Source organism: Fringilla coelebs, assembly GCF_963513975.1.
Source record: "Fringilla coelebs genome assembly, chromosome: 10".
In the NCBI taxonomy this organism is placed as follows: Eukaryota; Metazoa; Chordata; class Aves; order Passeriformes; family Fringillidae; genus Fringilla; species Fringilla coelebs.
This window is the reverse complement of record NC_140036.1, coordinates 13,040,511-13,053,673: the sequence shown is the minus strand read 5'-3', so window position 1 is coordinate 13,053,673 and position 13,163 is coordinate 13,040,511. Positions and strand designations below refer to the sequence as shown.

Genomic DNA, 13,163 nt, shown 5'->3' with positions numbered 1-13,163 from the left:
CTGCAAATTGTTCTGTGTCTTTGTTTTTAAGAAAACCCCTAGAATCACTGCAAACCTCCTTTATGGATATTTTTTATTGTTGTCTGTGATTTTCTTAGTTCAGTTTAATTTGAATCTACTAATTTTTTAAAAATTACACAAGCTAGCTAGACCTGTTAAATTTAAATGCAAATTTAATGCTGACAAATATAATTTTGTGTAGCTGAGCCTTGATACTGGAAGTGTAGCTAAACTCTGTAATCCATTAAATAATGCCTTAATTATCTAAAGTTTTTCACAACTGATACTCAGATTTAATATGTATATACTTCAATGAAAGTACAGATAAGCAAACATGTATTTACCCTTGCTTTCAGCTCATTTATTTTGTCAAGTGTGGGTGTTCAGTATGAACTGTCTTCAAAGCATACGACACACATTCAGTGCTGGAGTCAGTTTTGATAAATCAGCATGCTAGTTCTCTCTCTTTCTGGACACATGGGATCTTCTAAATACCACACTCAGTTTGCTTTCACTGCTAGCATAAGCTCCAGTCGTGGTTGCTATTACCCCAGCTGCAGTAGCACTCCATGCTCATGGGGGTAATAGGCTGCATGGTGCTGCTCTGCTGTGCTTTGCCATGTCCAAAACCACAGCAAGGACTGGATCCCACTATTCCAGTGAACAGCTCCCCAGTAAGGTTGCAGTCTAGACCTGGAAGCCATGGTAGAGCAGAGCAGGACAATAGCAAAGTGGAGGATTTGAAGGCAAACATGAAAAGAAGGAGCAGTGAAAGTTGTGATGGTTCAGTGCTCAGCTCCTGGCTGCCTGCTGTGTAATGGGCACTGCAGAAATACCCAATTTATGTCAGGATAATAAGGAAGGTGGTTCATTAACAGATATATTTGTTTGGCTGTCAATCTTTTCCTAGGTAATGAGCCACATATTTTCTTCCAGATGATGACAGTGAAGGAGAGAATGTGTAAACATGTATGCAAAATGCTGGTGTTGTTGCAGATTGTAATTGAAAAGAAACTAATTGAGGAAGGCATCTGTATTCCCTGAGAATAACACAGAATTGAGCACATATGGAAGTTGCCTGTGATAAACAGGAATTTTTATAGTTTTTAATGACACACCATTAAAACTATCTAACCATGTCTGTTTCTTCATAAATTTGCTGCTTCCCTCTCTTCCCTCACTTCTAAGGTTTTTCTGAGAGCTAGCTTTAAATGTAAATAAAGCTGGTTATTGGTACTACTAGTTACTTGAGAAGCCATGATTTTATTATGAATGTCATGGATTTGTTTATCTCAATGTGTAATTCTGAGCACTTTTTATTAAAATATTCTTTTAATCTCTTCTTACTGCTGTCTAATATGAAAGTTATCTTGATTACAGATGAGTACGGTTGTTCAAAAGGTTCATTCTGTTAATACTAATTTTTCCAAAGTATTGAAAAGCAGTGACAATATATACTTTTGGCCCTCAATCAGGGGATGCTTTTTACTTGTTCTTATCTCTTTAGTAGTTTGCATAACTATTCTTTGACCTTATAGCAATGTGACTTCTCCAAAGAAGTATCTAATTCTATGTAAGCTGGATCTTTCATAGATGAGTTGACAGCTGGTGATTCCCTGTTCCTCTCCCTAGCCTAAAAAGGGTTCTGAAAGTATATACTGTCCTTCTAAAATCCATTTGCATGAGTAACTTTTTGAGATATTAAAATGTACAGGTTGCATGGTTTTGTGTCTGTCTTAAGGTATTCCTCACTTGCAACAATTCAGGAAATTAAAGTCTTCCTTCATGTATTGCTGTAGGATAGTTTGAATGCAAATTTATTGCAAAATAAGAGAAATATTTCTGTTAATGAAATGGTAACATTTACATTTAAAATATTTGCATTTTCTTTGAAATAGAGAATAGATACATAGAAGCTCTATATGCATTTACAAAAGCCTTCATCTGCCTTCTGTTTCTACATAAACTGTGGTGTAGCCTTGGTATGTTCCTTTGCCTGTTTTAAGTATGGCTTATGAACATCACAGAATGTTCCAAAATTAGACAAGTGAAATATTGGAGGACTGTATTTTCTTCAGTTCAAAGCAATGTCATGTAATTTGAGCTTGTGTCTTCAGAATTATAAATTCTCTGCTGTCACAGTTAATTTTTAGTGATTTCATTGAAAGAAATTTTCCTCAGAGATACCATGTTAGGCTAGAAACAATCTTTTAGAGAGATGGCAACTGAGGTATATTTCAAATGCTTTCACTAACATTTAAAAAGCCTACAGCTGTCAAAATTCAAGATTCTGTTATTTTAGTTTCATTCACTGCTAATGTGCTTCCTGGAGCTGAGAACAATCCAAAGCATTATTTGCTTTCAACTTTGTCTTTAAAAATTAATTTATAAAATAGTAGTTGTTTAGTATATAAGTTCATAGCTTTTTTGGTAGAATTATAGTGGCTGAAGATGTGTATGGAAATGCCAATTCAGGATTAAGGTTACGGAAGATCTGTTCTCCTTGACATACATGGTTGCCAGCCATGCATAAATACGGAAAAATGTTCTTGTAAATGCTGCCTTGAGAGTGTGGAGAGCGTTCCCAATGCAGGAGGCATTGCTCTAGCAGTGAATGACAGCATGCATGCACTGCATCAGGACTCTGGGGAACAGCACCTCAGCAATGCTTGAAAATTCTCCTCATGCTCGATGCCAGCTTGACATGCCAGCGTTCACCAGGAACTTCTTTCTACTCTCTGTGTCTTATGCTTTAAAGCTCAGTGTTTGGCTTAGCTTTGTGAGGTCTGGAATTCATGGCTCTTGGAAGGTGTCCCTCATCTGCATCATTGTAATGCATAATGCTGGGCAGTGTCTGCATCATCACAGTCCATGGAATGACTCCCTTGAAAAAAATACATTGATGTGTCTTTGCCTTTACATTTTAGGTGGCCAGGAGGAATATGTGTTGTCATATGAACCTGTCAATCAACAAGAAGGTTTGTATATTTTGCTGAGTATGAAATAATCTGAATTGTTAGAATGCTTTGCATGGCCTTATGTACTAAGCACCAGGATAAACTTCTTCACCCTTTTAAAGTTGAAACTTACTGTTATTCAAATGAATAAATCATAAGGGCATAAATTATTAAATAAAATCTCTCAATTATTTAGTGCAGAATCCAAAGGTGTGCTACTTCAATAATTCTTGTGTGGTTTATATTGTGGAAGGAAAGTACAGTATGCTTAACAGTTTTGTCAGTGAGAACATCATAAATTATAGTTTTCTTCTGTTGCATATTGCTTTGGCAGTCTCACTGTTTCTATCACAGCAAAAAGCATGTGAATAGATCATTTGTCTATTTACCAACTTCAGTTGAAATGTCTCTAATCAGTCTCCCATTTCTGTACGGTTTTCTGATATGGCTAATTTTGTTAATAATTGCCAAGGGATTTTTTTCCAGAAAAAAAGTAAAATATAATGAAATGGAAGTCACTAGGAGAAAATATTTTCTCACACTTGCATTTAAAAAAAATTGCTTTTTACTGATTTCCTGTGGAATGGTTTCCCCTCACCAGAGGGGCTCACAAAGGGAGAAACAGCAAAGATGTTTGTTACTTAATTAATAAGTTAATTGCTACTGGATTCAAGACATTCCTCTTACGAATACAGTAATACAATAGAAAGGAAATAGCTCCGAGTCAAATTAAAATATATTTAATAGGCCAGACTTTAATAAATTGGTTCTTATTGTGCAGACAGATTGAACCTAAAATTAAAATTTGTACTGCTGAAATTACATGATCTTGGCAACATACTTAGGCATTATTGTCTTAAAGGTTCTTAAAGCGTGATTAGAAATAATCTGCTTAAACTTAATTTTCAACCAAAATCCCTTTATTATAAATAATTAAACTACTTTCAAAAGGTACAACACTTAATTTTGTAAGGGTGTTAATAGTTACAGAAATTATTTATATTTGAGTCATTTTGTATGTGAGTGCTTAATTGTGGCCTTAGAGGAAAAGAAGTTTCTCCCAACGCAGACACAGAATTTTATGAACTGTGCTGCTGCTTAGGTGCCTCTTTGAATTGAAAAGATTTTCAAACCTTCCCTCTTTCATTTTTCCATTAGAATTTAGGATGTTAGTTTGTGAGAAGGTTTTTTTTTTCCCAAAGGCTTCATAATTTAAGACTCATTTTCAATCACTGAGAATGACGATTTGGGAGTGAAAGTCTAACATCCTACATGATTATGGTATTGATTGATTGATGTTCTTCAATGTTTTTCTATTCTCTTTAGAAGTACATATTCTTTTAAGTATTACAATCATTGCTATGTGAGAGCTTATTTTGATGAACACTTAAAAGTTAACAGTCATATGAAATACAACTGACATTATTCCTTTATGTTCATTAGTCAGTTACACTCGACCTGTGATTGTTTTGGGACCCATGAAAGACAGAATAAATGATGATCTGATCTCAGAATTTCCAGACAAATTTGGCTCATGTGTTCCACGTAAGTCTCGGCAAATACTAAAGCAATTTTAGAATATATTTTTCTCTTAATTTTTTTAATAGACATCCTCTGTATGATGGGTTAAAAAAAAAAGTTAATATATTGTTTAGACTTTATAGACCTATCATAATATCAATCTCTTTGGAACAATTTTGCAGTATAAATGGGAGGCTTTTTGGATATTGTAAGGAAAAAAGTCACTGTTGTTTGTTTTGCTTTAAAAACTATTGGTTTATATTTAAAGATACTACTAGACCAAAACGAGATTATGAGGTGGATGGACGTGATTACCATTTTGTCACTTCGCGAGAGCAAATGGAGAAGGATATTCAGGATCACAAATTCATTGAAGCTGGCCAGTACAATAATCACCTTTATGGAACAAGTGTCCAGTCAGTGCGAGAAGTAGCAGAAAAGGTAAATCAGTGCCCCTTCCTTTCATTTGCTGAGGTGATTATATGCCTGTGCTGACAGGAGAAAGAGAAGAATGGCAAGAAGCCATTAGGAACATTCTGAATTTCAAGGAATTTGTATAAGGCTAGAAACAGTGCATTGTCACAGATGCATTTAGGGAAATAATGAAGCTTTGGAATAATAAAAGTGTCATGATTAAATTGTGGAAAAAGAGCAACCATAATGTGCCCTCTCATTTAAAGAGAATACAGAAGAAATAACTGGAATTATTGGCTAATTAGCCTAGCTCACATACACAGATCATTAACTAATGAAGAGTAGTGCTGTTGGAGTTAATTAATACGAGAATCCTTTTGACATAGACAAAAGAAAACTTGCAAAAATGTTATCCTTCGTGCTCCTCATGGTTTTAGCTAACAAAGAGAAGAGAATAAATGTAAAGAATTCAATTTTATAAGTATTTTTTTACATAATTACCCATATATTTTGAATATTAACCTGACTGTTTCTATCCCAAAGTGATTTGAATTAACTATTTATTGCAAATTCTAATTATTTCTAAAGTCTTACTGAAGTTGATTTGATCTGTCTAAACAAAAAGTAGGAGAAGGGAAGTGTATTTTCTGAAATTCTGTATTTCTGAGAATAAGGTGCTTGTCTTAAAGAAAATCATGTGGTGAAAATGTTTTGCAAATGTTCCATGTTGAGTTGATGAGAGTTGTTCTGCTGCTGACTCTGTAGCCCATTTTGACCAAATGGGTGAGTTTTGCTATTTCTGGTAACTGAATTTACTGGAAGCAAAACCAGGGCAAACACAGTGAGATTCTGTGGGGCAAATAATGTTTTCTTCTCCTGTCTTTATCAGCTATGGAATGGAACCTGGCCCCATGTGACAGAGTGAGAAAAGGAAAGAAAATAATATTAATTATAGAATTGTTCAAGTAAATGAACAGTATTTTGTATTGGAGGCTGAACAAAGCCATGAAACAATTATTTGTGGTTAAATGATGAAATTATTGAATAGCTTAAACATTATAAATCTGTTGGCAGTTGCTTTACTTGGTAGCACAAATACAATCCTTCATTTCCATCCTGGACCTGAAATTGACTCCCTTCTTTTCTCCCTCTGTGGGGATTAGTAAGGTACAAAATTGCTATGAATCTTTCAAAAATGGACACGAAGAACAAAGTATTACCAGATGTTTCCATGCAGTCAAATCTCTTGCACAGGCACCGTGGGACTTTGGGTAGATGCAGCAATTTCTTAGTTTCAGCTGACATTATTTTTCTGGGAAACAATGGCCTATCCTTCAGAACTGTACTTCAAAATCGTGACAGGGCTGCAAACTGGTTGATCTGAAATTATTCCCATCCTTGTATTCTTTTCCATCTTGCTGAAAAGATGAGTCTTTTCAATGGGTTTTATTGCTGGGATGCAAAGGATAATTTCCAAGTTTTCTACAATCAGTTTAGGAGAAGACAGAACAGAAGTGACTGCTATTACCCCAGAAGAACCAGAAACAGTATTCCTAAAATAGCCTTCAGTTGTGTTCATTTGCCCATGCTTCCAGCTGATCCCTGTCTCTCTCATTTCCTTACCCACAATGGACACAGCTAAAGATGCTTTCTGATGTTTCTTTTTGTTCAGTTATAGAAGGCACTGGCTGCTGTGTGGTGCTCTCAATCAGATGCAGTGCAGCTAAGGAACTAAAATATATAAGATGTTATTCTAAATGCACGGTGCAAAGAGCAAAGTAGCTTCCCTAGATGAAAACATGCTTGTAGCACGATCTACTTGTGTTTCTTTTCCTTGTCTTTCAAATCTTCACTTGAAAAGAATTTTCATATCCTCTTTCCTTTGGAATCATCAGCAGTTTGCAAATCTCTGTGTCTCGAGGCCACAGTTAATGCGCATTCATCGTTGATTTGGAATAAACTGTCATGGTTATATCCCATAAGGTCTGGCACAGGTACTGTGCTGGCTCTCTAGCCCTCCACCCTTTGGTTCCTGGCTTAAATTGTTGGGCCAAATGCAGCAAATTGTGGTTTACTTGGTCCTTTTTTCTTTTTCAAATAATGCTCTTAATTCTCAGTTCTCAGAGCGTGTGCCACATTTAAAGATGTGGACAGATCAGCACATGTAAAATACTCTGCTAGGACATACAGACACTTTATTAAATGCTACCAGTTGGCATCCAGACCCATGGGCTGGATTTGGGAAACAGCTACCATCAGCTGAAAGCAAACAGACATGCATATTGTTCATGTGGGAAGAACACTTCTCTTTAAAAATTCCTGAAGTAAAATTCTGATTTTGTTGGGAAAGAGACCAAATGTAAATGATCCCAGTTATTTCTTCTGCCAGAGAGCAGAAGCATGTCAGTAATTTCAGACATTCTTCCAGGAATGATCTCCCAGGAGTTCAGGAATGGTGTTGTATGATATGAGTAACCTTTGGTTATATGGTACTTGTGGATTTGTATCCTGGCTCACAGATTTCTGCAATGCACGTTGGTGTCCTGATAAAGAAAACGTTTTTCTTTAATGCAGTCACCCAGAAGTGGGTTTTTGTTCCTATTCTCCTGTACCTTTCTAAAATGACAGTCTGCAAAATTATTCCTATGCTACTCAGAAAGGAAAGAAATAAAAATGTGTGAGGTGGAAATGAGCATATCTGAGATGAAAGGAGCTGAGAACAGGAGGAGCCTTTAGATGAAGCCGGAAAATTCTTTTTAGTGGGAGAATAGAGAGGGGGAGGAAAGCAGCCTTACCACACTGTCTTCCAGCTGCCCAAGGAACAGTCAAGTTACATTTGTTTTTCAAGAGATGAATGATAAATCAACACAAATAAATTGCATTCACCATCTCCAATGTGGTATTTTTACGGGCTGGTACCTGGGAGAGGAGAGGGCTTTTCTGCAGTTCCACCTGAATATGGTGGCATATCTCCCTGCCAGCAGGGGCAGGCACTCCCTCAGGTATGCCAGGTAACTCATCTGGCTCCTCTCTAAACTGCATCTGTGACATGGCCACCTCCCTAAAGCATCCTCATGTTAGTACCAAAACAAAGCAAAGTAAAAAAATTTGGTGGTGTGGTTGAAGTCCAGCTGTTCCACTGTAGGGTTCTGCATTGCTGATTGGGCTGCAGTCTGTGATGAAGAAAGGAATAAAGAAAGAAGGGTCAGGAACATCTCAAATGATGTGTGATCCAGCAGAGGAGATTGGGGGACCTTGTGCCAAAGTGGTGAAATCACAGTATTGTTGATGCAAATACTCTCATTTTCTTGTTTTCTCTTCTAAATTATTGTGCTATGCTACTTGTGACTTCAACTTTGCTTAGTGCCATTTTCCTTTCTCACTTTTCAGGGTAAACATTGCATTCTTGATGTTTCTGGTAATGCGATCAAAAGGTTGCAGATTGCCCAGCTGTACCCAATCTCCATTTTTATTAAACCCAAAACAGTGGAAAATATCATGTAAGTAAAAGTAAAGTACCTCAGGCTAAATTGTTGGAGACTGTTGTATTTGAAAAGCCAACTGCAAGTTATATGCAGACAATTGTCATGTTTGTGTTTTAAATAATATTTAATTCCCTGAGTTTAATTTTTAGGGACTTTAAGATGGGGCTTCTAATCCAAATTCAAGTGCTTGAAAACAAATGTCATTGTGTAAATTCCATGCAACATGAGGCCAGAACAGCTCATTTCCACTACAGTCTTTGCTTGGAGTCTTTAGTGTTTAATCCTTTAATTAGGATTAATATTCAAACAACAGTTTAAAACCTTAAAGACTCCAAGTATTTTGTATTGGTTTAAAAACTCTCTAATATTTGCACTTTCAGGGAAATGAATAAACGCTTAACAGAAGAGCAAGCCAGGAAGACCTTTGAGAGAGCCACGAAACTGGAGCAGGAATTTACTGAACACTTCACAGGTGTGTTTTGCTTGTGACTGCTCACTTGCCAGAGTTGAAACTTTATGGCTTGCTGTAAAAATAGTACTTGCTTAACCACTGAGATAGTGAGCTTTGTTTTTTAGATGATCTGTGATTACTTGGAGGTAAGGAGTTTCTTAGTATCTCTACATTGATTTCACTTTGATCTGCTCATTTAATATAAAAATAAACAAAAATTTACTGTGAGCTTAATTTAGGTTTTGAAAACTCTAAGACTTTCTGCCATTTTCCAACTTCATCAGCAGGTTCTGTTTCCACAGACTTAAACTTTCACCAGACTATATTTTATTCTGATTGTCAGAACACATCCTTATTGGCTCATTTCTAGTTAATTCCTAGCCTTGGCAAAAATGCATCAACCAACATGATAGAAATGAGTATAGATTGCACTTTTAACTGTGTGAGGAAGCCTCTTGTCTATAAAACTGCAATCTCTTGTCTGGACAGCAAACTCCATGAGTTCCTCCTTTTTTTTAGCCAAAAGCAAAGGTAGAGCTGGGTAGACATCTCGAGGTCAGCCTGCCTTGCTGTGCAGCTTCAGGGCAGAGCTGAGGAGCTCACCAGCCTGTGAGGACACAGCCCTGCACTGTCTTGCTTTGTGTTAGAAACACAAATGAAAGTTGGGCCAAAAAGAATACTGGAGGATGTGAATTGACTCAGGCATTGGAACATGTAGCTAGCAAAAGGTTAAAAAACTCCTCAGTTGTATGTATACTTGGTAGGACAGTGGAAGTTCCTGTCCCCAAGGAAGTGCTTTGTGTGTCCTGCAGTACCACTCTGTGCTTCAGTCCAGCACTGAAACCAGGAGTGTCCAAGGGTGTCTGTTCCTGTTCCTTCAGCAGTCAGAAATCCTCCTGTCACCCTGAGGGAAGGAGCAGCCTGGCTTCTGCACAGAACAAGGAGGGACGATTGCTGATTGCCACATTATGTTTTGCAGCTATTGTCCAGGGAGACACTCTGGAAGAAATCTACAACCAAGTGAAACAGATCATAGAGGAACAATCTGGTCCTTACATCTGGGTTCCAGCAAAGGAAAAATTATGAAAACAGATTTTTATTTTTCATTTTCTAACTGACATCACCTACTACATCTGACGACTCTTAAGCCCTTCCAGTGGAGCCTGCCTCTAGTTCTTTCCAGCGTGGTTCATACCCTAACCATCGCATTCTGCAGTTCCCATAATGCTTCACATTTGGTGTCTCTCTTAGTTTAAATAATTTGTATTATTGTGTGTTGTTGGTTTGCCATTTTTCAAACATGACAGTGGAATGGCCTGACCAGCTATTAGTTTAGGGTGGGGGTGGGAGGGAAATGCTGGGTAAAATTCCTTAATGTTTAAGGGAAAGTAACTTTCAAAGATTTTTCAAAAAAGCTTTATAGACATTCTTTTAAAATTTCATAACAATTGAAAGAAAAGTTGTATTCAAGGAAGTTGTAAATTATGAGTAACTTTGCACGCTTAACTTTAATAGCATGGTTTGGTCAGGGCAATCAATTTCAGGTTTTATTTTCTGAGTTCAGTCCTCTTGTCACATCTTTTTTTCTTTCCAGGCAGTTAGAAAGAAACTTTTAAATTTTGAGTTAGCATTTTCATTAAGTCCCATTACTACTCTTAAAGGGATATTCATTTTCATAATTTCATATGGATATTCTTATAATCTATTTTTTCATTTTTTGCCAATAAAATTGCTAGGGACAAAGATGTGTAATGTTTTTAATCTTCCTCATGAAACACTATTTATAGTGTGTTACAGAAATTCTTTATAGATAATGGTCATCACACTTTTTGAGCCTAAAAATATGTTTAGGTGCTAGGAAACCTTGTATTTTTCAGAGGAATGCCAAATTTGCATTGGCAGTAATTCAGAAAACAGCTGCAGAGATGGTCTTTAGGGCAATGAGAGAATGATTCATAGCCTAAAAATGTGTGTGTTCTTAGGGGTCAGATTTTAATGAATATTTTACCCGCAATAACTGCCTATTTTGTTATAATAAATATATATATATTAAACTTTCTTTAACTAAACTCTGTAACTATGGGAATTATTTTCTTTACATAGTTGCGCACACGTATAAATATATATATATAAAATATATATTTTTCTTTTACCACCTACTCCTAGCTTTTTGTTTTGAATAAAAATAAAAAACCAAATTAGAATTTACCTTCCTTAATCACGGAAAAATCAAATGGGCTGTGATGGCTGGGCATGAAGTCCAGGGAATATTAGTACAAGAAAAAATACATGCAAGTTCTCCTCTTTTCTACGCAATTCCGGATGTTTGTCTTCTCCTGTCCCCTTTGTAGTATGCATGTCTTAACCAAAGGGAGAGTTCAGAGCCAACAATATATTTTTTTTCTGTACGTGTTCGTCTCGGGTTGCACAGGCACAAGATCTTCCATTTGCAATGCACAAACTTCTGTGCTGAATGTTATGAATACGTTGTACCAAAACCTTCAATAATGAAATTCTCTAATTCCCATATTATTTGGTACCTGCCATTGCTTGTTTGCAACTGATTGTTTTTGAGAGGGATGTACTTATGGCAGTCATGGGGCAGTCACACAACCAAATCGGCTTTGGTTTGTAAAGAATTATCAACACTATCCATTCCATTTGTTAGAAAGAGGAGAACAGCTAATAAACTTTATTGTACAATATATTTGTCAAGTGTGTTTTTAATTATGATAAATACAGGTGTTGTACTTTAGAATAATTGACCAAGCACTTTAGAATAATTGACCAGCACTTTAGAATAATTGACCAAGACTGTAAATGAAAATCAGGTGTTAGAGAAACACTGGTGGCCACACTGGGGCTGCTGAAGTTACTGCATTAAAAGCAGGTTTAAACTTGTGACACAATTCTTGCTGATGTTACGGGGCATGCTAGTGCAGCTTACAGAAAGTTAAAGCTGCTGGTGCATGCCCCAGCAGAGTTTCTGGTTTTCAAGATGTGGGAAATCAGGTGTGCTGCCTGCCCATGAAAGTGCATGGTGTTCTGGATTGATGATGCAGCTTTTGATAAATATTGTCATAAATTTTTAAGGCAACTAGAAGTGTTCTGTTGTCTCCCTCTTTGAAAGTGACTGATTGTTTGAGGTGTCTTGTGAGACATCTTAAAAGCATAAACCTAAAAAAACCCCAGAAGGATATGAATATCAAATCTGCAAACACATCTGAGATTTCTGTATTGTATACCCTTCTATTTACCTCTTTTTTTAACCCATCAGAAAGAGCCTGTTCAGCTGAGTAGGTCTGTGAGGAATTGCTCTTTCATATGTTGGAGTGTCTGAGTAGCTGTCACCAAACTTTGCCCCCAGGCACTTGTCCTATAGTAGCCAGGTGTCACCAAACACTCCACTCTGACTGAAGTCCACAGCAGTTATCATGAGGTAGTGAAAACAAGTCTTGGATCAAGAAATCCCACAGGACTCTAGAGTATTTACTTTGCATTTTTAGTTTTGTTTGTTTCCAATGTTACCTTTGAACAGTGGCAGAAATGTTGATTCTGAGAGCCTTGATGCTCCTTGTTGTCTTATCTTGTGTAATTGTCAGGGTTTTGCATTACTTAGATTTTCTCTGGGTCTCATTTTTCCAGCATCAAGTGCTGATAAATCTTTTGATTCTTGGGTGTGCTTTTCTGTATTTTAGAGTTATGTTTTACAATACATGTATTATGCTAAAGGCTTCTAATTTAACAACCAGAGTAATTAGGATATCCAAATGGCATCACACTGATGTATTACCACTCTTTTGCTGGCCCAGTGAAGGCATCATGGGTTTTCTTTCTTGCCTGATAATCCAACTGTTTGTAATTGCTCTATGGACACATGCCTGATGAAGTATTTGTAACCCCCTGTTATTATTGTAAGTTATATTATTTCCTTGTTGGCATTTTTGCTGAATTGTGCTGAAAACTAGGTTAAGAAATTTAATATCTCCTTAAAGCACAGATACTCAGAGCTATGAACAAAATAGGAAAATTATCTAAATTCTGGCAAACTGTGCTCATGTGATTGTTTAGAGGGGGCTGTGTTTGGGATAGACCTCCGGTACAAAAAGGCTGCTCCTCTGCCTTCTGAACCATTCCCATAGAGGATTCACAGGAGAGCCCTGGTACCAGATTTGTGTTTTACTAATCCTGCCCTTGCAGTCTTAAGCAACTGGTACTAGGACTGTTGGTCTTGTCATCTGTATATGAATGTAAGACCTACTGCAATCAGGGAGAGAGGGCTTCAGATGTTCATCTCACCAGTAGGAAGGGCACAGGAAGGATCTGAGCAATGGG

The 13,163-nt window shown here is 36.9% G+C and overlaps 1 protein-coding gene across 6 annotated transcripts in view; it reads left to right on the top strand.

Moving 5' to 3' along the window:
• DLG1 (discs large MAGUK scaffold protein 1) overlaps positions 1-10,147 on the top strand; it is a 140,380-nt gene extending 130,233 nt beyond the window's left edge. For all 6 annotated transcript variants that reach the window (XM_084212497.1, XM_084212496.1, XM_084212495.1 and 3 more), the window contains 6 exons: positions 2,928-2,978; positions 4,401-4,502; positions 4,747-4,919; positions 8,283-8,392; positions 8,758-8,849; positions 9,808-10,147. In XM_084212497.1, coding sequence (XP_084068623.1) covers positions 2,928-2,978; positions 4,401-4,502; positions 4,747-4,919; positions 8,283-8,392; positions 8,758-8,849; positions 9,808-9,914 — 635 coding nt within the window. In that variant the 3' untranslated portion in view covers positions 9,915-10,147. The remainder of the gene's footprint in view (positions 1-2,927; positions 2,979-4,400; positions 4,503-4,746; positions 4,920-8,282; positions 8,393-8,757; positions 8,850-9,807) is intronic.
• Positions 10,148-13,163: the final 3,016 nt, after the last annotated feature.